The 23,455-nt window shown below is 43.9% G+C and overlaps 2 protein-coding genes and 1 long non-coding RNA gene across 4 annotated transcripts; 2 read left to right on the forward strand and 1 right to left on the reverse strand.

The window, feature by feature from the left end:
* Positions 1-335: 335 nt before the first annotated feature.
* On the forward strand, positions 336-8,754 carry LOC101072833 (transmembrane prolyl 4-hydroxylase-like). Its single transcript, XM_011602427.2, has 9 exons — positions 336-1,468; positions 1,674-1,755; positions 5,194-5,390; positions 5,470-5,560; positions 6,068-6,230; positions 6,356-6,541; positions 7,207-7,297; positions 7,419-7,542; positions 7,857-8,754. Exons 1-9 carry the CDS (start codon positions 1,100-1,102, stop codon positions 8,069-8,071), a joined length of 1,518 nt encoding a protein of 505 aa, XP_011600729.2. The 5' UTR covers positions 336-1,099; the 3' UTR covers positions 8,072-8,754.
* On the reverse strand, positions 5,193-8,950 carry LOC115249290 (uncharacterized). Its single transcript, XR_003887988.1, has 3 exons — positions 8,759-8,950; positions 7,396-7,585; positions 5,193-5,585 (listed from the first exon to the last, which is right to left on the reverse strand). It is a non-coding gene; the product is annotated as an uncharacterized lncRNA (long non-coding RNA).
* Positions 8,951-9,601: 651 nt separating this feature from the next.
* On the forward strand, positions 9,602-21,963 carry LOC101072610 (sodium- and chloride-dependent creatine transporter 1-like). Of its 2 annotated transcripts, XM_003963293.3 has the most exons (14): positions 9,602-10,229; positions 11,026-11,319; positions 13,664-13,795; positions 13,889-14,216; positions 14,333-14,465; positions 16,113-16,247; positions 16,317-16,420; positions 18,032-18,156; positions 19,179-19,291; positions 19,860-20,000; positions 20,233-20,335; positions 20,406-20,506; positions 20,581-20,751; positions 20,853-21,963. In XM_003963293.3, exons 2-14 carry the CDS (start codon positions 11,031-11,033, stop codon positions 20,979-20,981), a joined length of 2,004 nt encoding a protein of 667 aa, XP_003963342.1. In that variant the 5' UTR covers positions 9,602-10,229; positions 11,026-11,030; the 3' UTR covers positions 20,982-21,963. The 2 variants fall into 2 exon arrangements, with proteins under 2 accessions (XP_003963342.1, XP_029690426.1); XM_029834566.1 differs by lacking the exon at positions 9,602-10,229 and having other exon boundaries at positions 11,191-11,319; positions 13,648-13,795.
* The last annotated feature ends 1,492 nt before the right edge of the window (positions 21,964-23,455 follow it).

Here is a 23,455-nt window from a genome sequence, read left to right on the forward strand (position 1 = left end):
GGGGAAATAATTCCGTGTTTTGGCACCCAAACGTCTGCGTCACAAATTTCAGATGACACAGCAATCGGTCGATCCGAATTTCGGTCTTTGTTGCCACTTTGTGGATAAATTAGAGAACTGCAAACCCATTTAGAGTCGAGCGTTGCGGATTTCGTGACAGTGCTGCTGAGCAAAGGGTTGGGAATTAGGCTGTTATGGAGAATTGCCCATTTCAAAGATTTTGCATGAAGAAGAACTTGGTGGTTTTGTAACGACTGGAAGCCTGAAAACAATATGCCTCAGGTTGAAACAGTGGAATAAAATCATTTAATACGTATGAAAAGTAGCATTTTGCAATTAATGTGGGAAATAAATGCTTTGAGATTGGCATAATAAAAATTACTAGTTATAAAGATCTCGTTTAACTGTTTTGCTATCAAAATTTCTTAACTTTTAAGCCAATGTTGCAAAAAGTCACAAACCTTGTCCCAAAGCTCACTGAGGTTATTTGGCAGTGTCGAGGTTAACTATCTGAATACGTTGCATACTTTATAAATAGATATATATGTATGTGTTCGATCATTTCTAGAAATGTGGGATCATTTTCTGATGTGTTTTCATCTGAAAACGTCCTCAGTCCACAAATTTAATCCGGCAAACGTCGGGGTTTCTGTTGTGGTCCAGGCCCCTGTGTTACCGGAGGTTACCACTAGAGGGCAACAGCTGTTTAATGTCGAACCGGAGACGACAAACAGGGCAGCGGTCTTGTTGTTAGGCAGGTTGTCAGGGGCAGCACATCAGCCAGTTATCCTGCACGGATTAAGGGGTAGCTTTAATTATGACACATTTATTTATTAAAGCCAACAACAGTCAGTATATCCGCTTTCTTTTTGGGAGCTGTCTTTGTCTGTTGGGTAAACGCAGCAGACATGTCAGGCTATTTTGTTATCGAAATTGACAGACTTCTCCACATAGACTTCTGCCCTATAGTAGCTAGCTGTTAGCTAGGTTCGCAAAACTGCATGATAGCGTAATCGGAAATTAGGTAATATACTTTGGAATCGAGGTTTCCTATTGACTACAAAACTCCAGTGTAGTATTGAGATTTATTCGTTTAAAAATGGAGGATGACGAGGAACATGACATGGAGGAGCAAGACTACGAAGATGACGACAAGCCACTGTTTTCACCCCTTAACCCACCTTTTCGCCCCACTAGACTACATGTCCAGAGAAGCAGCATCTGTTCTCGGGCATACTTTGTTGTGGTTATGGTCTTCTTTCATGTGTACATTCTGAACGTCATTGGTTTGCTGCTCTACGTGCACTACAACAACGGATCCGAGGATCTCGTCAGAGGAGACGGGCGCTCTTCGACCCCAGTCAGCGAGGAAAGGACCCCTTTGGCCAGCCTTGCCCCAGCTGCACGGGATCTGCATGTGGAGGACCACGGCCACAGTTTCAGCCTTCCTCGAATCGAGGGCATACGGGTATAAGGATTTGAGTTCTAAGAAAAATAAGCTTTTGTTTAATGTACGTCATGGTAGGACTGCTGAGTTGAATCATACATCTAGCAACACCTCTCCGTGCTTTAAAAGCTTTAAGCATTCCCCAGTAGTGATAATACTATGCAAACATTAAGGAAGGAATTTGTTTTCTAATGTGAGTTTGTCGACGTCTCCCAACCATATGCAGGTGGGTCATGTTCAACCGGTGTCCCTCACCCCACACAGAACACACCACATGAAGACAATCAGCTTGAAACCTCTGATTTTTGGTAAGTGCACCAGTCTTTGGATGTCATGTTTATTTTATGAATAACTTGCATCAGAATTCGGAACAGGTTGGTTTTTCCCTCCGAGGCATATAAAGACCAGGCCTACTTTCTTAAAATCATCATATGTACATATTCTGTGGAAAATCCAGAAGTGATCATCACTGTCCTAATCATACAGTGTTGAGTAGTTATGAGCTCCCTCTGGACCGGTTGCATCTTTTCAAATTACAAAAACAAAACTTCCTATGTTATTTAAAAGGTTTCATTCATGCATAATATAGTCACATGTATTAAGTCAGTTTCTAATTACTAGATTGTTTTATCCTCCTTAAATTGAATGTCCATTGTCCATTTTCTAAACTAGCATAGAATCCTAATTTCTACATCTGTACTGCTTCCATTTGCGTGCCGCTGCGGTCAGGTTCTTGTCTCGTTTATGCCACAGATGAGCCTTGGTGACCACCAGGCGTTCGCCCTGCACAGTCCCCATTACTAGGAAGGTCCCGCCTCGTGGGTGTTGTCGTGTAATGTTCCTTACACAGCTGGCATCCCTCTCCAGCCACAGCTCAATCCGAGAACGAATCTGCCCCCCTAAAAGGGGCCCGTGTTTTAGAATCACCAGTTTGGAACCAAGAGAATACTGGGACAGTGTAAGAGGGCTGTACTTCAGCCGTGTAAGACGCAGTTTCACAACTGGGAGAAAAAGGAGATAAACACAAATAACTATGAGGGGGGAAAGCTTACAAAATGTATAACTACTCTGGAAGCCTGTTGATACTCACCAAAATCGCTCCTACAAAAGGCCTCCAGTGTGTCTTTAGAGGATGAGGCCTCTTCCAGTACACAGTCCTGGCAGCTTGCTTGAGGCGCTGAGTCAGACAAATCAATAATCTTTAAATTTTGCTGTTTCAGGTGAACACATTTGTTTTTAGAGTAAGTTTCTCACCTCTCTGCCCTCCTGTTTGAGCAGTGCTGTTGGTGATGGAGGAGATGCACATGAGATGGTCTGAGGGATACTGGTCACAGCGCAGGATTTCTGGCCAGGGATAACCATAGCAGCTCATGATAGGTGCACAACTCTCTCGGACAGATTCGCACAAACTCCTGCAGGGTGATATAAACCTGGAAAAATGAGGAGACATCGGATTTACAAGCAGAGTTTACATTTATCGGGTGTCGTGAAAATGTGGCTGTGTGAAACCAGGACCAGATTTTCACAGATCATCAATTTGCATGACTTTAAAGAGGTGATAAAAGCAGAAAATTACCTTCAGTTTCAGTGTTTTGGAGAAGAGGAGTTACCCTTTATGATATAACAGTTAAATAATCTTCCCTTGAGTTGACTCTTAATCAGAATCATCTGTCTAAACTCATAAAACATTTGAAAGTCACCTTACATAATATTTTTTTACATATGTAGCTCACCCTGAACTACATTAACTACCTCTCAGGTTAAGGGAGCTCTTGTGTAAACTTACCTTTCGAGGCAAATGGGTGCAAACAGAGAGCAGAGGAAGATCCGGGCATCAGGGTGGCATTCTCTGGCAAGCAACGGCAACCAACTGGCACTCTGTTGCACAGCCTCGGCTGGAGACTCGTGTCCCAGCAGGTTGGGCATCCTCATGGTGTCATAACCGATGTTCTGGCACAAAGCCATGTTTGGTGGGATAGCGAAGCAGCGAGAGGAACTCCTGGCTTCCCACAGTCCACTTTCACTTCTAGAAAACATGGACCTGAATCCAGTTGTGGTATCAGGATCCCCCCACTCGTCACCATCCCGGCGCGTTGTATCTCCAATTCCAGTTTCAGCGTTCTCCTCGGGATGCAGCGTATCCTTAACCCCTGATTTAAATTTCCCCTGGCTCCTAACTCGGCCATCCGTTTCTGCCCTCACTCTGTCAGGACCAAGTGCTCTTGTTGTGCTATGCCCAGCGAGCAGAAGTAGAAATACTATGGAGGCAGAAAAGGAGGGTTTCCTGGAGATAAGGTAAAGGCAGAGCACTGGAGTCATCCTGGGACAGAAGTTTGGGTGGAGGAGTAATCAAGAGTGTGTGAAAGTGCAGGAGAGGACAGATGAATAGGTGTATTTATAGTGGGTGGTGATGACATTTGCATAGGAAGGGTTAAGGGGAGGTGAACTGGAGAATGGTTGGGGGATGCATTAAAGAGTCATTAGATACATGTATCCGCTTGCATTTGTGAGCAGATTTCAGTGTGTTTGACAGACTTCAGGATTAGTGGGGTGTGTGATTTGGCATTTGGCTTGCTGCCACTTCTATCCCCACAGCTTGACTTAAGGGACAAACCGGCCCTCATGTTGGGAAAGTCCTCCAAATCCTTCATCACTCATTTTTTTCCAGTCCACACCTAAATATCCTGTCCCACCCTAAACTCTTTCCCCTTATATTTTCAGGTTTTTTTGGTATAGGGACAGGTTTTGTCTCCCATTATCTCTTTATTTATTACAGATAGCAAATAAAGCCATCTGTTTTTAATTAACCTTTTTTCTTAAAGCAATCAAATTCACTGAAATGGCAGCCTCTATTGTAATGCAAACTTTGCATGCATGCATGTGTGTGTGCACGTGAGAGAGAGAGAGAGAGAGAGAGATACAGAGAACATGCATCGGAGACCAGCAGAATTAGTGTAGTCCTGCTGCGTAGCCGTGGCCTGATTCCTGTTCAGACAAGCAGGTCACTTCCTTTCTGTGGGAGAGAGCCACAGCAGTAATGGGAGGGAGAGGAGGAAGACTCTGTGCCCCTTCATTCATATCAGTTATTCACATTAACAAGGCTCGACTGGACAACAGGAATGGACCGGGCGGGTACAGCGTGAAAGAGCGACAACCTGCCGGACTTTTTTAATGAAGAGAAAGGAAGTGTATGACTGACGGGGACGGGCGAGAGAAAGAGAACTTGTCTTGGTGTAATTAGACAGGTTCAAGTGGCCCTGCTTCATTAAAAAATGACTCTAAAACATTGTTTTGTCCTCATTAATATTTATTGTTGAGTTTAATAGTTGAACAGTTATTAATATATACCTAAGGATTAATGTAGCGGTGCTGACACATGCATCTTTTTCAGAAATGACACCATCTTTTCTAATGGCTGAGTTGATCTTCCTTCAGTGATTTTTTTTGCTGGATTACTTTTAAAATTCTATACATTTTTCCTTGTGATTTTCTGAGCGATAGGGGCTGAGACATCTTAATTGTATCAATTAGCATACACTGATCAAGCTACTTCAAAAAGGCCACTTCAGTGACAGTTTTCTGAGGTGAGCTCAAGTAATCTATTTAGTCTGACAGATCAGCCCAGTACACTGAACAGTGATCGTCTAATCCACTTTAATCAATGACTTACTCGCCATTTCAGAAGAGTATGGATCGATTTGCCACATTTGCATGATAGTCATTCTTCTTAATGCTTTTCTTGTCAGAGATCCCTGGCTTTCTGACTGAGGAGGAGTGTCGTGTGGTGGTGCAGCTGGCTCAGCTCAAGGGTCTGATGGAGAGCCAGACAACAGCCTCCTCCCTGGAACGAGAGGAGTCAGACCAGCCCCTGCTTTCTCTCAGCACAGAGGAGGTCTTCAGTCTGTTGGACCTTAACCAGGATGGGTTTATTCAGAAAGAAGAGGTGAAAGTATTTTACACAAACAATTGAATTAATGAAAGCTTGGTGGCTGGGACTTAACCTTCTGGGGATTTTCTTTCAGATTGTGAGTCACTCGCGCTCTCAAGATGGGACTTGGTTGAACCCGGAAAAGTTGCGGCAGATACTCACTGGTCTGGAAGCCAACCCGGCGGGTCAGTGTGGATTCCACGAGCTTTGCTGAAAACACATTTAAAGAAACAACAAATATCCACATAGTTGAATGATTAAAAATTAAAATGTTTTCACATCAGTTTGTAATTATGAAAATGCAAGAAAATGCCATGTCTTCTGTGTGTGTGTGCGTGCGTGCGTGCGTGCTGATAAGGGCTTTTTTTCTACTCCGGACATCCGGACATGCCCCATTTTATCTCATTAAAAATGTTTTTTCCCCTTTTATTAATTCTTACCCAGATTCATTCAGCAACCCCCCCCCATCCCCCGCCTTTACACTCTTTTGTTAACTCCCCCTCCCCATTCGACTCTGTTCCTGGTACCCAGGAGTTATTGTTGCAGCCAGGGCGCAGCTATTTATTCAGCTGAAAGAACCAGCAAACAGCTGAATGAAGAGAGAAGACATTAAGAGTAGAGATGGGGGGTCTAATTGAACTGTTTCTACATGCCATTTTCTAAAAATAATTATTTTTTTTTTACAATGCTAGGCATGTTAACCTTGGAAGACTTCAGACAAGTGTATAATTTGGCCCAGCACCCGATGCAACAGCCCAAAAGAAACCTCCAGCGTCAATTCAAACAAAGAAGCAAACATACGTGGCTTTACCTCGGCCCCGGGGCCCATCATGTGTTACACACACTCAGGAACAGGTGAGAGGTAACACTACGTATGATACCGGATCACCACATCTGGTTTAAACTACCAGAGTTATCCAAAGCGCCCCGATCACGATGATACACCCTTGTGATTTTTGATGTATCTGTATTTTTCCCAGAGTGACCAGCCTGACACGTCTGCCCCCTGCATTGGTTGAGCTGAGTGAACCTCTGCAGGTGATTCGATTTGAGCAGGGAGACTTCAGCAATGCCCACCACGATAGCAGCCTTTCGCATTCCGAGGCTGCCTGCTCACACACCCGCTTGGCAGGAAACAAATCTGCTCTATCCGAGGTCTCCTGCAGGTGTGTATTTTACCCAGCAGATGAAAAGTCGGCAAAGCCCATTTTTATTTGAGAAAAGGACTTTGGTAGATAATGGTTCAGGTCATTTTTGCAAAGGTTTATATCTGACAGGAAAAAGGGTAGACTTGCATAGCTTTAACACATAGGCCACTTTTCCAGTAAATCCAGTAAAAAAAATATATTGACCTTTGCAGTATTTCCGTCATTGTTTTGGAAAGCTGCTTTATTATCTACATGCCAGCAGATGGCGCTGCTGCTCAGAATGAAGCCCCAATACTTATTATAAGAATGCTACAACTTTTCATCGGCTTATCTCTAGTGGAGCCACTGTGCTTGTTTTTCATTCTGTTTATCTTGGTGTCCTTTCTGAACCCTGTTGCTTTATTTGTGAATTTCAACACATTTTTGTTTTACTGACATCAGTACACATTAATGTTTACACATGAATGTGCCATTGAGCACAGTTAAAGTATTTCAGTGGAGCCAGTCTGTCTGTCCATCCACCACTAGCCTTATATTTTAAGTTTTGAATTTCTGCTGTTTCTCTGCTCTGATTTTGACCAGATAGGACAGAGACACTTGTTACATAATATTTCTTTTACCTAAAATGAAATTTCACAGAATGGCAGTGAAAAATATCTCTCCTCCCTTTTATCTCGCACCAGATACCTCACCATGTTATTCTACCTCAGCTCTGTAGAGGAAGGCGGTGAGAGCACATTTCCCGTAGCAGACAACCGTACTTACGAAGAACAGGCAAGTGTTTTTAATAAGCCAGCTATCGACAAAGCCACCCTTCTTATTTTAGTGCAACACAATGGAGAAGAGAACTCTTGCAAGGACACTGACTTCACCTGTTAACATGTTTGGGTTTTAGGCACTTGTCCAGGATGGCGTTGATCTGACTGACACTCAGGAGACGTGCAGCAGAGGCAACCTGAGAATCAAGCCCACTGCTGGGACAGCTCTCCTCTGGTACAACCACCTGTCTGATGGTAGAGGTGAGGACGGAGTGCTCCGTGCACTCAAATCTGGAGTCTTCCTCTAATAAAGAAAACAACAGACATCAGACTCGTTAATCGGGTGTAGGTCACTTAATTCTGGGTTCCAAATTATTTTTTATAGTCAAAATTTACCTTTTTGCACCTGATAACTTGTTTACCAGACTTTTTTACCCACTTCCAGTGGTAAAATGTTTCATGTGAAATACTTTGTGTCCCCGGAATAGACTAATATGCACCGTTTACCCTCATATCAAGTATTATCTGTCGATTATATTGAAGCTTTATTGTATGCTGACTTTTTCCTTGTGTAGGCTGGATGGGTGAACTGGATGAATACTCTCTGCACGGTGAATGTCCAGTCAGACGTGGGGTGAAGTGGGTGGCCCACAGCTGGGTGAATGTGGATCCAGATCCTCAACAGCAGGCCCGCTACCAGAGACTAGTTGCTCAAAGGCATCAAGCTAAATCAGGCATGGAGGAGCATTATCAGCCACTCTCACACAGCAACCTGCACCAGGATCTATAGCCAGGCCTTTTCAGTGGCAATCTCTCTTCTTTTTTTTTTAAAGGAGTGAGTCTTGAATCTATGAAACCAGTTGCGGTTTAAGTGAATACAATTTATTTATTATTTTCCTTTTCTGAAGCTACCACATGGTCGGTGTTTATATAACCTGTACAGATGCATTTGATTTCAAATGGTGGCGAAGCATTGTTTTCTTACAGGAGTGAAATCGGTTTGAAAGGTTGCCTCAAAAAGCAAATCAGAACAACAGATATACACGGATATCGGTGTGTGATCTTCTAGAGATGCAGCCAGCCAAAGGATCAATGTACTTAGCTGCCTTCCATTTGTGTTTACCTGGCATCCGCCCCAGCGGCAGCTCAGATTTTATTGGACTCAGAGCTCCTTTTCGTTAAAGCCATATCACTGTATTCATCTGTGAATGTGTTCCTGGGTGACATTTCTTGCAAAATCACATCGTATCAAGCTTTAAGTCAGATTTATTTCTTGTTACACTGGCTGCGTGTGCGTGTATTTAAAACTGAGTATTTATTCATCAATGTAATAATATTTCTGTGTTTGTGTTATTTATTACCAGTTCAAATTCAGTTACATGAATGTATATTTATTGAAGCGTGACGTTGCACCAAATCCTTTGCTGTATTATCTTGTATTTGTCATATGAAATGAAATTATACAGAAGTGTTTTACCTTGTCACGAGTGATCATTCCTCTTGTTGTAGACAGATAAAGATAGCAATATGTAATAATCTATAGGTGTTGCGAAATCGTACAGTTTATTTATATCCACAAGGTGTCACCCCATTCTATATACTAGTGTGCAGAGGAGCAGTGCTGATTGGGGAGTGAAAGGCACCATCACCTTGGTGTCTGTCAGGATACTGGATAAAAGAGCATTCAACTGGTCAAAGTCAAACATCCATATTTAGTCACAAAGCTTACAAATGTCTTTCAACAGTTGCTGAATGTGGTTGACATCAATCGATAGTTTTATTGGCTGGAGTGTTGAAAACAGCCACTTTGAACATTGACCCTTAATGGGCAAGTGTCAGTGCCTCTTTGATCCCTTGATCTTCAGACGTAATTGAATCCAATTTGTGTGATACATCTTACCACCGACACAACCTGGTCTTGTTATATATGAATTGGCATTTAGGGAAAAAGTTACCTGTTTCCCTGATTATAATATAGCAACATTTCAACAATTCCATCAGTCCCTTTCTGGAGGTGAGTTACAGTTTGTCCTATAGGCCCTTCACGGGGCCCTTCGGCGCGGCTCCTCGCAACCCCTCCCCAACCCGCCCCGACAGTGGAAACCACCGTCGGGCATCGCTTCGAGACGTCAATCCGTAGTTATTCGTGCGTTTTCGGGTCAATGACGTGCACGCTGAGATAAAGCCGTCCATGTGACTCTTTGTCATGTCGGCTGCGTGTTGCTGCTGATGCTGTGCGCAGCGCGCATGGCCAGGCGGCAGCCAATCACGTCCAGCCCCGGCGGGAGGGGGCGGCCGCCACGGCTAACTGGCCGGCGGGAGGGGGTGGCCGTGCGGATCAGTCAGTCACATTCTTCGTCTGTCGAACCGCCGCATCACGTACTGTGTGTTCATGGACTTTTGACTGGGCTGTTAATAGAATACTTCTTCGCACCGAGGCGCAGGATATTTCTCATTTAACGGTTATCCATGAGATTCTTCAGGCTTACCTTCAAGTGCTTCGTCGACTGCTTTTGAATCTCGGTTGTCACCGGCTCCACCGACTGCGACATCTCCCTGAAATCTTTTTTTCCGTCTCTTAGCCGAGCTGAAGGTTTCCCAACGTGCGAGAATCTTTAAAAAGAAAAAGAAAAACTTTTCCTAATTCTCGTTAGGCTAAAAAAAAAATAAACTCGGATTTTTTTTATTTTATTTAGGGTTTTTTTGTTTTTTATTTTTGTTTTTTGGGGGTTTTTTTTTTAAAGAAAAAGACAACTGGAACATACTGTGACTGCTGCTTTGTATCTGCCCCCTAAGTCCACCCGGTGCCTTATCAGTTGGCATATTTTACTAAAATAAATAAATAAAGCGATTTGTGGCTCCAACCAACAACAAGATTGTTTATTTAAAGAACGTTTTTGTGTCTTTGCCTATCGTCCTGCCGCTTGAATAGGAGGAGAAGAGCGGAGGTAAGTGTGCTTAACTGACCTCCATTATTATTCACTATAACTCGTAAAACCAATTAATTAGAGCAATCCCTGAATTGTGCCGTCACATTATCAATTAGGAGAAACCACATACCGCATCCCTTTAACCTGCATTTGCATTTAGTTTCACCGTCCTAACATTGCCCCTGACCTGCTTCCATTCAGGTTTAATCATCACTTCCCCTGTGCAGCTGTTAACGAGGCAAAGGTGCCCTGTGGTTAGGCTGCATCAAGATGCTTCCATCCTTTACCTTCCCCTCTCTTTCTCCCCTCCCACCCCTTTAAACTGCTCTGATCTGGATTCAGCTGCCTTTCCGATTGCATCCAACCAGAGCAGCACGCTGGTGATAGAATGGCACTAATGAAGCCGCGCGTCGCTCGCCCAGCCTTTTCGCACCGACCGGCGGACGGCGTCGATGAAGGCTGGTCGCCGACGCGCACTAAGCACTTTAACTGCAGTACACAAATCATTCTGTCTGTGAGTCAGGCAGATGGGGGGGGGGGGGGGGGGGGGGTGATGACAGAGCAGCCATATGATTTCAGCCCACTTACTGTGTAAGGGTGGTTTACACAATAAAAAGGGTTCTTGATCCCTGTTTTCATGAGATTGTTGCAGTGATGGTGCCTTTGAGTCCAGTTTGCTCCATTCAGTGTAATTCTGTCATGTAGTCAATTCATGACTGTTGTCTTCCGAGACAGGAATGTCTTTATCCTGATTACACTAATGGTCGCTGTCCTATCTGTTTCACTTCACTCCCTTGTATTTTCCCCCATCTAGGAGCAATGGATCTTCCCTCGTTGGAGGCAGGGACGCTGTCCGAGGAGGAAGGTGGCCCAGCTCACCCTCTCGTATCCGTGCCGGGAGGGGCTCCGGTGCTTGGTGAGGATAGCAGTACGGTACAGGCCCAGGACGGCACTACAGACGGGACAGGAAACGGGACCGTGGTCGTAGAGGAAGCAGAACGAGAAACCTGGACCAGACAGATGGACTTCATCATGTCCTGTGTGGGATTTGCTGTCGGCTTGGGGAACGTCTGGCGGTTCCCGTACCTCTGCTACAAGAACGGTGGAGGTGAGCCTCAGAAACTCTGTGCAGGGTCACATTGTGATGTTGCATTAAAAGTCTTTGACAACACAATTTTGCAAAACACAAAGGCCTCTAAAACTCACAATTTCTCCCCGAAGTGCTGATACCATCTACAGGCTCCATAATTCATTTCAATTTGTGTCAGTGAAAGCAGGGCGTAATGTGTTCTCAGTCATTACGTCCTGTTATTTGGACACATCTGCTGATCGTAACACCAGCAGTGGTGATATTTACCGGTCGTTTTCATTACATGCGAACTCCAATTTCTAATTAAATATGGTGAATTTGGGGGTTGGGTGGGATTGTAACCAGTCAGCTCATGGTTTAAAGATAGAGGCAGGATAACATTAGGATAAATTATTCAGACCTCTACAAGTGCAGCATTAAACATTCAATTAACTTAGAATGTCTAAATATACAACTTGATACGGGGACTTTCATGGCCATATCCTGTAAAGAAAGTGGGTATAAGACCCAGATGTGTTTTATTTTCTTTATGACGTGATAATGTCATAAACACAATAGTTAAAATGATAAAAGCAGAACATACATGACATCGAGCACGTAGCTCGTAGTAGTTGTGTAACAGACCTGCTGCTCTCTCTCAACACGTAACACTCTCTGTATGGTTTTATTACTGTCCACATGTCCTCGTGTCCCCTGCTTCTGAGTTTATGTCAGTTTGCTCCTGTAGCAGTAACCTGACCTGATGTCAGTCTTTACCAGTCTTATCTCTGCCCTTCCCACTTTGCCGAACTCTTAGGAAGCGTGCTCGTGTGTGCCTGGGCCAGAGTCCGGTCCTCCCTCTCACTCCTGTGTGTCTTGTGACCCAATGCGCTGATACCCACCTTCTGGCATCGTATAACAATGGCTTGCCTCACACAGTCCACCCCCCTGTGCTTCTGGCCAGTCCTCATGTAGAATACAAAGGAGCTCTCTCCCACTTTGCTCCTGATAAGGAGGCATATGGATATGTCGCACAATAACTGTCGCTGTGACCGTGCCCATCTCTTCTTCCCCACTGAATCAGCACAGTCTGGAAACTGTTACACACCTTTGACCTCTACTGAGTTTACCTTGTGATGAAACCGTATCAGATAAGGACCACTGCTCGCTGCTAGAAGGATCGCTGTTCAAACACCAATGGGCGGCGCTGAGAATTAGATTTCTGCGTTATGAACGTGAGGAATTAACGCTCTTCACGTTTTTGGAGCTGTGCCTAGCCGCGGCGCTTCTCATTACGATGTGCTTAGGGAACGTTGAGATGAACACGGCTGCAGTTTCTCAGCGATGCGGACAGCCGAGGGTATGTCGGAAGAAGAATCTTCCCAACTCTGCTTACGCCTTCTGTTGCATTTTTCCTCCTTTCCGTGTCTCGCTTGCTCTCCCGGCCATTTAAAGCTCTCTTAGCCTTGCACTCACGTTTGTTGCCTTATAAGGCTGCAGCCCTCTGCTCCCAGAGCCCGCCATGCAACATGGACGTCTGAATGAGGCACAAATTGTCAATTATTGTCTCCCCAGAAGACGCAGTCAGGACGATGCCTCGGCGTGCCCTTTGATTAAACCCCTGTCCCCGTCTCGGCGCGTTTATTCCTCTCTCATGCGACGCATCCTTCTTTCCCTCCATTGTCCTTCCCCTCCCTCAGCTCTGCATCACAGCCTGTCATGTGACCTCCATCCATCCTGTCCACTGGCATCTCTCAGTCCTGTTACTCTCCCAGTCGATCACAGTGATTACATTTTAAATGAATGAAACGTTAAACCACAAATGAACGATAAGATCTGATATCTCCCCCTTGAAGTTTGGGATTTTTTTCTAATTCAAGCAGCCCTTCCTTCCTGCAGCCTTCCAGTGCATTGCCAACAAATACTCCCCAAGAGTGTCCAAACACTTGGAACGGGAGACAACGTTATCTCCCACATTCACTTTCAACACAAGTGTTATCCGCGGCCTTGTCTGTCGTTCCTTCTTCCTCACAGGCGTTCACATATTGGCTCTCTCTACGCCTTCCCACTTCTTCCCGCTTCTTCTGTCGAACAGCTTATCAGCAGCAGTCGCGTCAATGTTTGTGCAGAAGTGTCATAAACCTGACATTTGGCATGGATTCCAGGCTCTCTGCAGTTCAGTTAGTATGGAGTCCAATTTGAAAAACTCACTGTTGATGTTGATGGAGGAAAATGCATATTTATTGAGATATTATTCCAACATTTTAATGTTCTGCTGTGGTTTTCATGCTACCTGGATGGGCATCACTGACTTGTATTAAACTGTATTTGGGTTGGTTGTTCAGTAAGACTAATAATGAAGTACAGATCTTTTGCTCCTCAGGTGTTTTCCTCATCCCCTACTTGCTGTTTGTGTTCATTGGAGGGATCCCAGTCTTTTTCCTGGAGATTGCACTTGGACAATTCATGAAGCAAGGGGGGGTCTCTGCCTGGAACATTGCACCCCTCTTTAAAGGTATCTGGCCTTGTTTCTGGTATACGTTTTACTGTAACACCCTTTCTTGATGTTCCCATCTCACCTCCTGGTGGTTCAACTCACCCTCCCCAGGTCTGGGCTTGGCCTCGATGGTGATTGTGTTCTTCTGTAACACATACTACATCATGATTCTGGTTTGGGGGCTCTATTTTCTCTTTCACTCCTTTACCACCCCGCTGCCCTGGGCCACCTGTGGGCACTCCTGGAACACCCCGAACTGCACAGAGGATTTCCGGCGTGCCTGCCACAACCGCAGTGCTGCCCAGCCCTTGTCGGCAGTCACCCCTTCTAGTCTGCTCTCCCCCACATCCCTGATGAACCTGTCTCTAGCTCAGTCCTTCCTCAACAGAAGCTGCGCTGAGGTGGAGGGGCTACGGTCTCCAGTTATCGAGTTCTGGGAGTATGTTCTTGCTTTTGTTTGTTTAAACTCCAACACATAACGCTTCTCAGAAATTAATCCTTTTTTAAAAAAAAATCTGAATGATTTAAAGGACCCATCTATGTCGTTCTTCCCAGACGCAAAGTTCTGCGCCTGTCTGGTGGTCTACACGAGCTGGGAAACATCAGCTATGAGTTGGTGCTATGTCTCATAGCCACGTGGATCATTGTTTACTTCTGCATGTGGAAAGGAGTCAAATCTACTGGAAAGGTCAAGCATTCTTTTTTGTTTGCAGCTGTACAAGTCAAAACTTTTCATTTTCCAATTTAGAAAAATGCAAATGTTTTAGACTCTGAATAACTTAAAATGTCACTCTACCCTGTCAGAGGTTATGAAGTACAGACAGATAATTACATTCAAAGGTTTAAATATTGCACCATTTTACCCTCTGACCTCTAAATCAGCTTTGGTATAGTGAAAGGATTGACTAAAAGGATCACTGTGCAGACCAGGCATAGGCAAAATACCGCCTGGGGGAGGGGGCACATACGGCCCGTTAAGCTTTATAGTCCAACCTGCGTAACTTGTTCAAACTATATTACAAAATGTAATTATTATTATATCACATACTTGTTGATCTTGATTGAGCCCGAGTCAGCAGGTTTCTTCAATGTTCCCAAGCCCATAAGCATGCAGCATTACTCTTAACTTCCCTTTTTTTACTCTACACATTGAGTCTTTCTGGGGGAAAAAATGCACCGACAAAAAAAAGAACATTGACAGCAAGTGTTTGATAAGGAGTGGACAATAAAATATTTTTTCCTGCAGTATCCGACCAAAAAGCAACATCAACTGTCACTTTGCAACAAAGCAGGCTAAATGGGGATTTCTCTTGTGTTGTTAGATTTGTAATATAATGTATATTCATGCCTTGGTGTAGCTTTAATGTGCAGGTAAGAGTCTTTATTATTAGATAAGACAGGATTTTCCACGCAGTCTTAAATTACTGTTGTGTTGTGCTGGGCATGCATTAGGTGAGTGATTCCCACCATTGTCTGCTCTAAAAAACGATACTCATGAAGCATTTAGTGTGCATTATATCTTCAGAGTAGCCAAAGCTCACAGAGGTCAACAGAAGAACAGGGGGAAAAAAGAAAAGGGAAAAAAATGGAGGAGATTGGGTCTGCTTCAAGCTTTAAGCCGATTAGTAACTTTCCACCATGGAGATGTTGGAAAGCTGCTTGTGATCAAGGCAAATATGCACTTTCCATTCCGATTTACAAAGAACTAGATGCCTTCCATGCTGGAGGCAGCATGTAGCCATATTCTCTGCAGACTGATTTAGAATAACAGCCGCTAAAGCAGCAGGATGTTAATTTTCTGTCCTGGTTCCTGTGGCACAATGTCACAAAGTTTTTGTCCCAGGAGGTGATGCGCTGGAATGTGGATGATAAAGTCTTTATCTGCTGTTTTATTGTTAGTTATGTGTTGAAGTGAGCTGAAGCATCATTTAGTAACTGCTGCAGAACATTCTGCCTGGGGGCTCCAGCACCTACACAATTGCAATCTAAATCTATGTGTGGGAATTTTTTTTAAAAATAGCTACTTTCATTACTGCAAATGACCAGCGACGCTGTGCCTCGACCTGCACTTCACAGCACAAGAATCGAGCAGGAGATAGTGTCGATCTCCTCGCTGCTGTTCTTGAACGGGCCCAAGACCCTTCAACTGATATAGGTACACCGCGTGGAAGTAGCTGCGTTGATGTTTATACGCTCTGCGTGTTTCTATGAACTTCACTCCTGGTATTAGTTTTCTACTGGGAATCCACACATTATGTTTCAGAGTTTTGTCTTTCATAGATGCCGATCATGCTGTAGAGATTAGTTCACGTTTTTCTTTCTCCCGCTATTGCAGGTTGTGTACTTCACTGCACTCTTCCCCTACGTTATCCTGGTGGTTCTTCTGGCCCACGGCGCCACCCTACCTGGAGCTTTAGATGGCATCATTTACTACCTAAAACCAGACTGGTCCAAACTTGGGGAAGCGCAGGTATAACCTTTAGTGACTCCTCACTGCTTTTGTATAATTGTACATCAACATAAGACAACTGTGTCGTAGGTGTGGATCGATGCTGGTACTCAGATTTTCTTCTCCTATGCCATTGGACTCGGTGCCCTGACCGCACTGGGCAGCTACAACCGTTTTCACAACAACTGTTACAGGTGAGCTGGTCTTTTTTACTGTAGCCCTCCAAATATAATAAAAGAATGTTTGGTTTATTAATCTACTAAATTCAGTGCCCTCTTATTCTGAGGGCCATATTGGCTAAAGCTGATTAACAGGCTGAATTTTGGTTATGGTTTGAGAAGTAGTTCCTAGGAAGAATGGTGAAGGTGGTGTATCTGCAGTCTCCAACTATGCGGCGATGTCTATTTTATTTTCAGGCAGCCAGATGTTTTCGCTATATTTGCAAAGCTGAAATGAACTGGATGAGCAGAAGGTCAGTCTGTCTCTAAATAAAGACCAAAGACCACCCGTTACCCTGCGGGCTATGTTTCTGTTGGCCCAATATTGTTGTTATTTTATCTTAAACAGACTATCATGTGTATATACAGTTAGACTCTGGCAAATTAATTAGCTCGAGAGTCATATTCGCTTGGAATCTCACCGTTTGCCCCCATATTTATAATAGCCATAATAGGAGGTGCTTCATGAATATCACATTGTCTGACCGTAACAGGAAGTTTAAATACGGGATCAAATTCTGAGGTATGTCGGCTCAGTTCTGTTTTTTATACATATACTTAGAGCCACCCCGGAATAGCTGAAATAGCTGTGGAGTGTGTACATAACATTTGGAGCTGGTGACTCAGGTTTAATGTCCTTGGATTTGAATGCCAACGATCCTAATCTAACATGTTTGGCCTGAAGAAGAAACAACTAAAAAGTGTCGCAGCTGGTCTATGGGTTTTATCAGCTCCTGGTTTCTGTGGCGCAGTGTTACAAAGTTTTTGTCCCAGGAGGTGACGCGTGGGAACGTGGATGCTAAAGCCTTTATCTGCTGTTTCATTGTTAATGATGTGTTCGAAATGAACTGAAGAACATCATTTAGTAACTGCTGCAGAACATTCTTGAGCGCTCCAGCGCCTACGCAATCACAATCTAAACCCATGTGTGGGAAAAAAAAAAGAATAGCTACTTTCTCTGCTGCAAATGACCAATGATGCTGTGCTTCGACCTGCACTTTACAGCACGAGAATCAAGCAGCAGATAGATAACGTTGAAGACGTGTTGAGCTGCTGGTGTTTTTGGGCCGCTTGTTTTGGTTGTATTCATGTAATATTGTTCAACCATCCTTTCAAAATTGAATAACTGTTATACAGATACTAAGTTATAGAAGCTATGATGATGTCGTGATAGCCCTCACAGCACGGCTGATGTTTCTAGGCTCTTCCTGTCTCTGCGAACCCCAGAAACCAGATTTTGCTGCATAAACAATACGTTTTTCCTTTTGTTGGAAGAGTTTACTCTTAGGAATCAATATAGGTATATCGTATTAAGTGTAATTGAATTGGGGGTCTGTATTCTGCAAAGACAGAATTGTCGTCCTTTCTGACCTCTACCTGCCAGCTAGGAAACAACAGTAACTCTCAGACTAATTGCTGCTTCCCTTTCATTCCTCGTCGTTTGTGCTGCCAGTCACTGTCTTGTGCAGCTTGTACAAAGCTCACGTTACAGTATATTGATACGGCTCTGTCCTTGTTCTTGCTCACAGCCTCAGTGACTGTTCTCCTTCTCACTCTCTCCCTTCTCCTCTTCACATTTTCCTTCAGGGATGCATTCATACTGGCTATTATCAACAGTGGAACCAGCTTCTTTGCAGGCTTCGTGGTGTTCTCTGTGCTGGGCTTCATGGCAGCAGAGCAAGGCGTGGACATCAGTAAGGTAGCCGAGAGTGGTAAGAACACAACTCACCAAGGTTCGACCCCCATTTCTAAGCCACGAGTTAAGTATCGTACAGTCAAAATGTATTCTATCGGTAAAAGTGTTTTTTGTGCCCCCCCAACGCCCCTTTGGTGTGATCTGCTGTTGCAGTGATGCTGCTATGTGTATTAGGCAGCAAAGAGTCCAGTTCTTTTTTGTTCAGCAAGTGTCATCATATAATTTCAAATTTTGGCAGTTTTTGGTATTTTACATGCAGTAATGTTAAAGGCAACACCGCTATAAGTGGGGTTGGATTTAAAAACAAACAAAATGACACCAGCAGTTGCTCAAATCAGAGTATTTTGGAATCAAACCGATTGAGGGGGACACTTGACTTTATCTGCGGAATATGGATTTTCTTTCACTTAAGCTTGAGCTAAAAATAGAAATAAACATTTCCCTGCCACACCTAGTACGTTGTGCATTTTTTGCTAAACAGTATAACGGCAACTTTGGTGCCCCCTCAATAATTGCAGTTGAGAAAATGTCCTGTTTACTGTCCCACCAATGCTTGAGTCAGCAGACCAATACAGGGGTGTTCATACTAGCCAGTAGAAGTCATTGAGTAGTGGACACAAGTCTAGTCTCGTCTCACCGACTGGCTAGCTGCAATTCCAAATAGCCAGTTATTAGTTTCTCAACAAAAGTGAACAAAGAAAGTTTGGATCAAAATGCAAGTGGTTAGTCATCTGTTTGGGTAACTGGTTAGGTTAGGTTAGCTGTCTGTTTAAGATGCATTGTGCTTGGTTATATTATTATGATCATTATTATGATTGTTATACCTACCTAGCTAGGCCTATGCATCTTATTTCGGAGGAAAATAGGTTCCAAGCTGTAGGTCTAAATGTGTAGACTATTTAAATTACGAGTCACATGACGTCTTCAGATTAAAATTCTGACTCCTCTGAAGTTCACAGTATAATTTACACACTGCAGCTTAGCCCTGAAATCAGCAAAGAGACGATGACACAAATAATGATATTTTTTGCTGTGCAGGTCCAGGTTTGGCATTTATCGCCTACCCCAAGGCTGTGACCCTGATGCCCCTGGCACCCCTCTGGGCAGCTCTTTTCTTCTTTATGCTGCTCGCTCTTGGCCTCGACAGCCAGGTAATAGTGATTTCTTTTTTCCCATTTATAATAGCCGTGGATGGTGAAACTTAAAAAATTATTTATCCTAGCGGGGCGACTAACCGCTCAGAGCCCCTGACCGGTCATACGCACAAGCGACGACCCCAGAGTGGAGGACAACAGTCCGGTTAGGTTCAGCCTGTCGCTTTTTGATGGTGCGAGGGGCCCCTTTTTTCACTGAGAATTCACAGTTGTTCATTTTTTCACAATGCCTTCCTCAGAATCTTATCTTCCACATGTCGAGCCAGTCCCTAGAATCTATTGTTTAACAACCCAGGGATTCGTCAATGAACTACTGTCTGATTCAGACAAAAAGTGTTTGTCCCTGCCATTCATATAGTCTCACATTCATTCATATAGTCTCACATTCATTCATATAGTCTCACATTCACGAGCAGCTCTCAACACTCCTATTTCATTAGATTTATGGAAGTTTTTGATTCAGTAAATGCACTTAACTAGTGATAGAACAGTGTACTATTATTGTAAATGTCTGCTCCATGTCATTCCCAGCTCTGGTAAAAGCTTCTCATTGTATCCTTTTCAGTTTGTAGGGGTGGAGGGTTTGATAACAGGAATCATGGACATGCTTCCCCCTAAATCAGTCTTGGGGTCCCTGCGGCGAGAGGTGGTTGCAGCCATCTGCTGCATCGTCTGCTTCCTCATTGACATATCCATGGTCACCGAGGTACTGTTAAATCCTCTTTCCTCGGAAATATAAGAGGCTTATTTTATGTTGGTAAATGATTACTGTATGTTCCATTTAGTAAAATTTGAATTACTGCCCAGTCCATAATGATTAACCATCAAGAAGGAAATTATTTCCAGGAAATAAATTGTATAAAATCCTAAGCCGGTTAGAAAAGACCTGCAAATGAGTAACGTATAAAGAAAGACGTGACCTGCTCTGTTTCTGCCAGGGAGGGATGTATGTCTTCCAGCTGTTTGACTACTACTCTGCCAGTGGCATCACACTTCTGTGGCAGTCGTTCTGGGAGTGTGTCGTCATAGCGTGGGTCTATGGTGAGACGCTACCTACATAAATAACACATTTCAATGCATTGTCACGACATATTTCTGTTGTTTCTCGTAGGCGCAGACCGTTTCATGGACGACGTGGCCCGTATGATTGGCTATCATCCACTGCCCTACATGAAGTGTTGCTGGTCCTACATCACCCCTTTAGTCTGTGTGGTAGGTGCTGCTCTGCGTCTCCATCCAAAGGTTTTACCTTTTGATGGATAACAGACTCTTTTTGATCATTCCAGGGGGTATTCCTATTCCACGTGGTGAACTTCAAGCCGCTCACCTACAACACAGTCTACACTTATCCCTGGTGGGGTGAGATGTTTGGGTGGGCACTGGCTTTGTCCTCCATGCTCTGTATCCCCCTCACTGTCTTCTACAAGCTGCTACGCTCCAAGGGATCATTATCTGAGGTCAGTGTGCAATTTTCCCTTTTGACAGACTCAAAAGCAATTGTTTCTTTTCTCACAGCTTGTTAATGGACATCTGCGTGATATTGCCTTTCTTTATGCAGCGGTGGAAGAAACTAACGACGCCAGTTTGGGGCAGACATCACCTCGAATACTTCACACCAGAGACTGAGGCCAAGCTGCTGCCATCTGTGGATGCCAAGAACACTCTGCAATTTGAAAGCGTCATCTGAACCTCTCAAGCGCCTTGAGCGACGGTTGAACTTGATATCAGCGTACACATTCACCACTGAGACGACAAAAATACAAAAGACAGGCTTGAGTAAAGTTCACAACGGTATCAACTCCTCACAGTTTTAATATATGGCAACGCCCTGGACAGATGGACCAAAGATTCAATGCTAGATAAAGTAAAACATACCGATACAGCATCCCATGCTAAAGCAGCCCCCTGCTCTGCTTTCTGACCCCCTCTCCGCCTGCTGCTTTTGTACCGTTCAGTTGTGTCTCGTCCTGTGAATGTAACGTGTCCAGTGTAGTGGTATCGCCCTTGCCTCCACCTCCATCCTCAAAGGTTTCAGCAGCCGCATTGATCCAGCGTAAAACATCAAAACATCCCATTTCAGGATCAAATTTACTGAAACATTTAAGAACTTGATGAAAAGTCCTGTGTGCTGTTGGCATGTCTAGTGTGTTTGGGCTCACGTGTGTCTTTATTGACATGTAATTCTGTCTCTGCCCGTCGTTTTGTGTAATCTCACCCTAAAAAAAAAATTACTTCAATTTGTAAAGAAAAGCTAATACTCAAATGACACAAAGCATCCTCACAATGAGCCACGTGTTATAATCTAACTTAAATATTTGTTGGTGGATCTATATTTTGGTATCATTATTCTGTGGCGGCAGATTATCAGTATTTTGGTTGGAGGTTTGAGGAGGGGAAAGAGACTTGTCATGTTTGGAAAGAAGCAATAAATGAAAAATTGATCATATGGAAGCGTTTGAGTCATAGTACATTAGAGTTAGATCGTACGGGGGGCTGGAAGCGAACGCTTGGTCTGCTGTGGGGGTGCCCAATATGTCGATCGTGAAACAAAAATACAGTAAAGAAAAATGTACAATAAATACAGCAATGAAAAGTTGCAAGAAGGAAAAGGTTTGAGAATCATGGTCCTATTTATATTAAATAAACTACTGATATTACCCTTTGTGCAGTTTAAATGAGGTCGTATTTGTCTTTTACACAGATTTCCTGCAGCCTGTTTTATGCTACTCTGACAGAGTGAACCCCGCTGCCTCTGGAGTGTCTTATGAATGGGGGTGGGATGGATCTTCAGTGATGAAGACCAGGTTGTTAAGTGATCTCTCATCAACCACTGATTCAAATGTCTCCAGGTTTTGCCCAATTATTTTTCCAGCTTTGCTGATCCTCATATTGATGATCCTGCTGGAATCTCTAGCACTGATGCAGCTTCCCCAGGACACCACAGTACAGTAGATGGCACCCCCATCTTCTTAACCTCTTTATCCCTTTCAGGGTCATGGGGAGGGTAAAAGTAGGGTCCAGCCCTGGAGGGTTTGTGGGTTCAGTACTTTGCTCTTGCCTCAGCAGTGCTCTGAAGGTATTCTGGCACCTTCCCCTACTACCAGATCACCTTCCATGTCCAAAAGATCAGCATCCTACTGAGAAAAAGCTACACTTTGCCAGAAGGTAAAGTCTAATTCTAGTCCTGAAGTCCCTTCTTGTGCACAGCTCCAGTGTTGGTCCTTCAATCCACTCTGTTATTCAGGTACACACCAACTCACTTGTAGTGTTCAATGAATTTCGCCTCTGTTCATCATTATAAAGGACTCATTCAGGATTCTAGACCTCCTGGAATCTAACACTATCTCTTTGGTGTTGGTGACATTCAAGAGACGATTCCTCTTTGGCTGCTCTGCAAAGTTACTGCCCACTTCTCAGTACAATGACTCCCGTCCATTTCTGACCTATCCAACCACAGCAGAATCATCACAGTAGTCCTGGCATTAGTCTGACTTGAGTCTGAGGTGCATAGAATAAACAGAAATGGAACCTAGTCAGTCCCTTGTTACTGGCCACCTCATCAGACAGGGAGCTCTCCAGTCCAATAAACTTAACCAAAGTGGTTAATGTTATCAGCTCAGTTAATGTGAATGCTTTTCAAATGAAAAACATCTGTCCTCAAACCTGCAAAAGTAACAGAAGGCATGTGAGCAGCTTGACACAGTGAGTTGATCAGAGCAGAGTGACAACTGTCTGCCACATTTTGACAAATGTTTAAAAGATGTTTTCTTTACTCAGGGCCGTTGCTACATTTGTGGGCTACCCATTTCTGGAAGATTCCGAAAGATCTGACTACAAACACATTCAGCTTAAGTCCAGGGCTTATGAACAGTTCTGGAACCTACTCGCAGGGGGAAAAAGTACCTAAACATGTTGATTGCATTATTTGGCTTCACTTGTTTGACTCAGCTTTTTCCCCCTTATAAGTTATAAGGTCTGTCTACTGTTCTGCAATGTCTGATGATGATTTGAAATTGTGCTTGAGGCTGTTCACCAGCATCTACTGCCCAGACTATGCAACCCTGGATGATTCTATTCAGTGCAAGTCATCATGTGGGTTCATGCAGTTATTCAGCTCAGTGGAGTGGGGTTAGGGCTGCATTCATGTCTGTAAGTATTGTT

Source organism: Takifugu rubripes, chromosome 3 (assembly GCF_901000725.2).
Source record: "Takifugu rubripes chromosome 3, fTakRub1.2, whole genome shotgun sequence".
Lineage (NCBI taxonomy): Eukaryota > Metazoa > Chordata > Actinopteri > Tetraodontiformes > Tetraodontidae > Takifugu > Takifugu rubripes.

Excerpts from the sequence above, each read along its gene's own strand:
- LOC101072833 (XM_011602427.2), top strand. The coding sequence starts at position 1,100 with ATGGAGGATGACGAGGAACATGACATGGAGGAGCAAGACTACGAAGAT. Across the intron at positions 6,231-6,355 it reads TTACACACACTCAGGAACAG|AGTGACCAGCCTGACACGTC; the intron begins GTGAGAGGTAAC and ends TATTTTTCCCAG. Across the intron at positions 7,543-7,856 it reads CCACCTGTCTGATGGTAGAG|GCTGGATGGGTGAACTGGAT; the intron begins GTGAGGACGGAG and ends TTCCTTGTGTAG.
- LOC101072610 (XM_003963293.3), top strand. The coding sequence starts at position 11,031 with ATGGATCTTCCCTCGTTGGAGGCAGGGACGCTGTCCGAGGAGGAAGGT. Across the intron at positions 14,217-14,332 it reads CCAGTTATCGAGTTCTGGGA|ACGCAAAGTTCTGCGCCTGT; the intron begins GTATGTTCTTGC and ends CGTTCTTCCCAG. Across the intron at positions 19,292-19,859 it reads CTCTTGGCCTCGACAGCCAG|TTTGTAGGGGTGGAGGGTTT; the intron begins GTAATAGTGATT and ends TATCCTTTTCAG.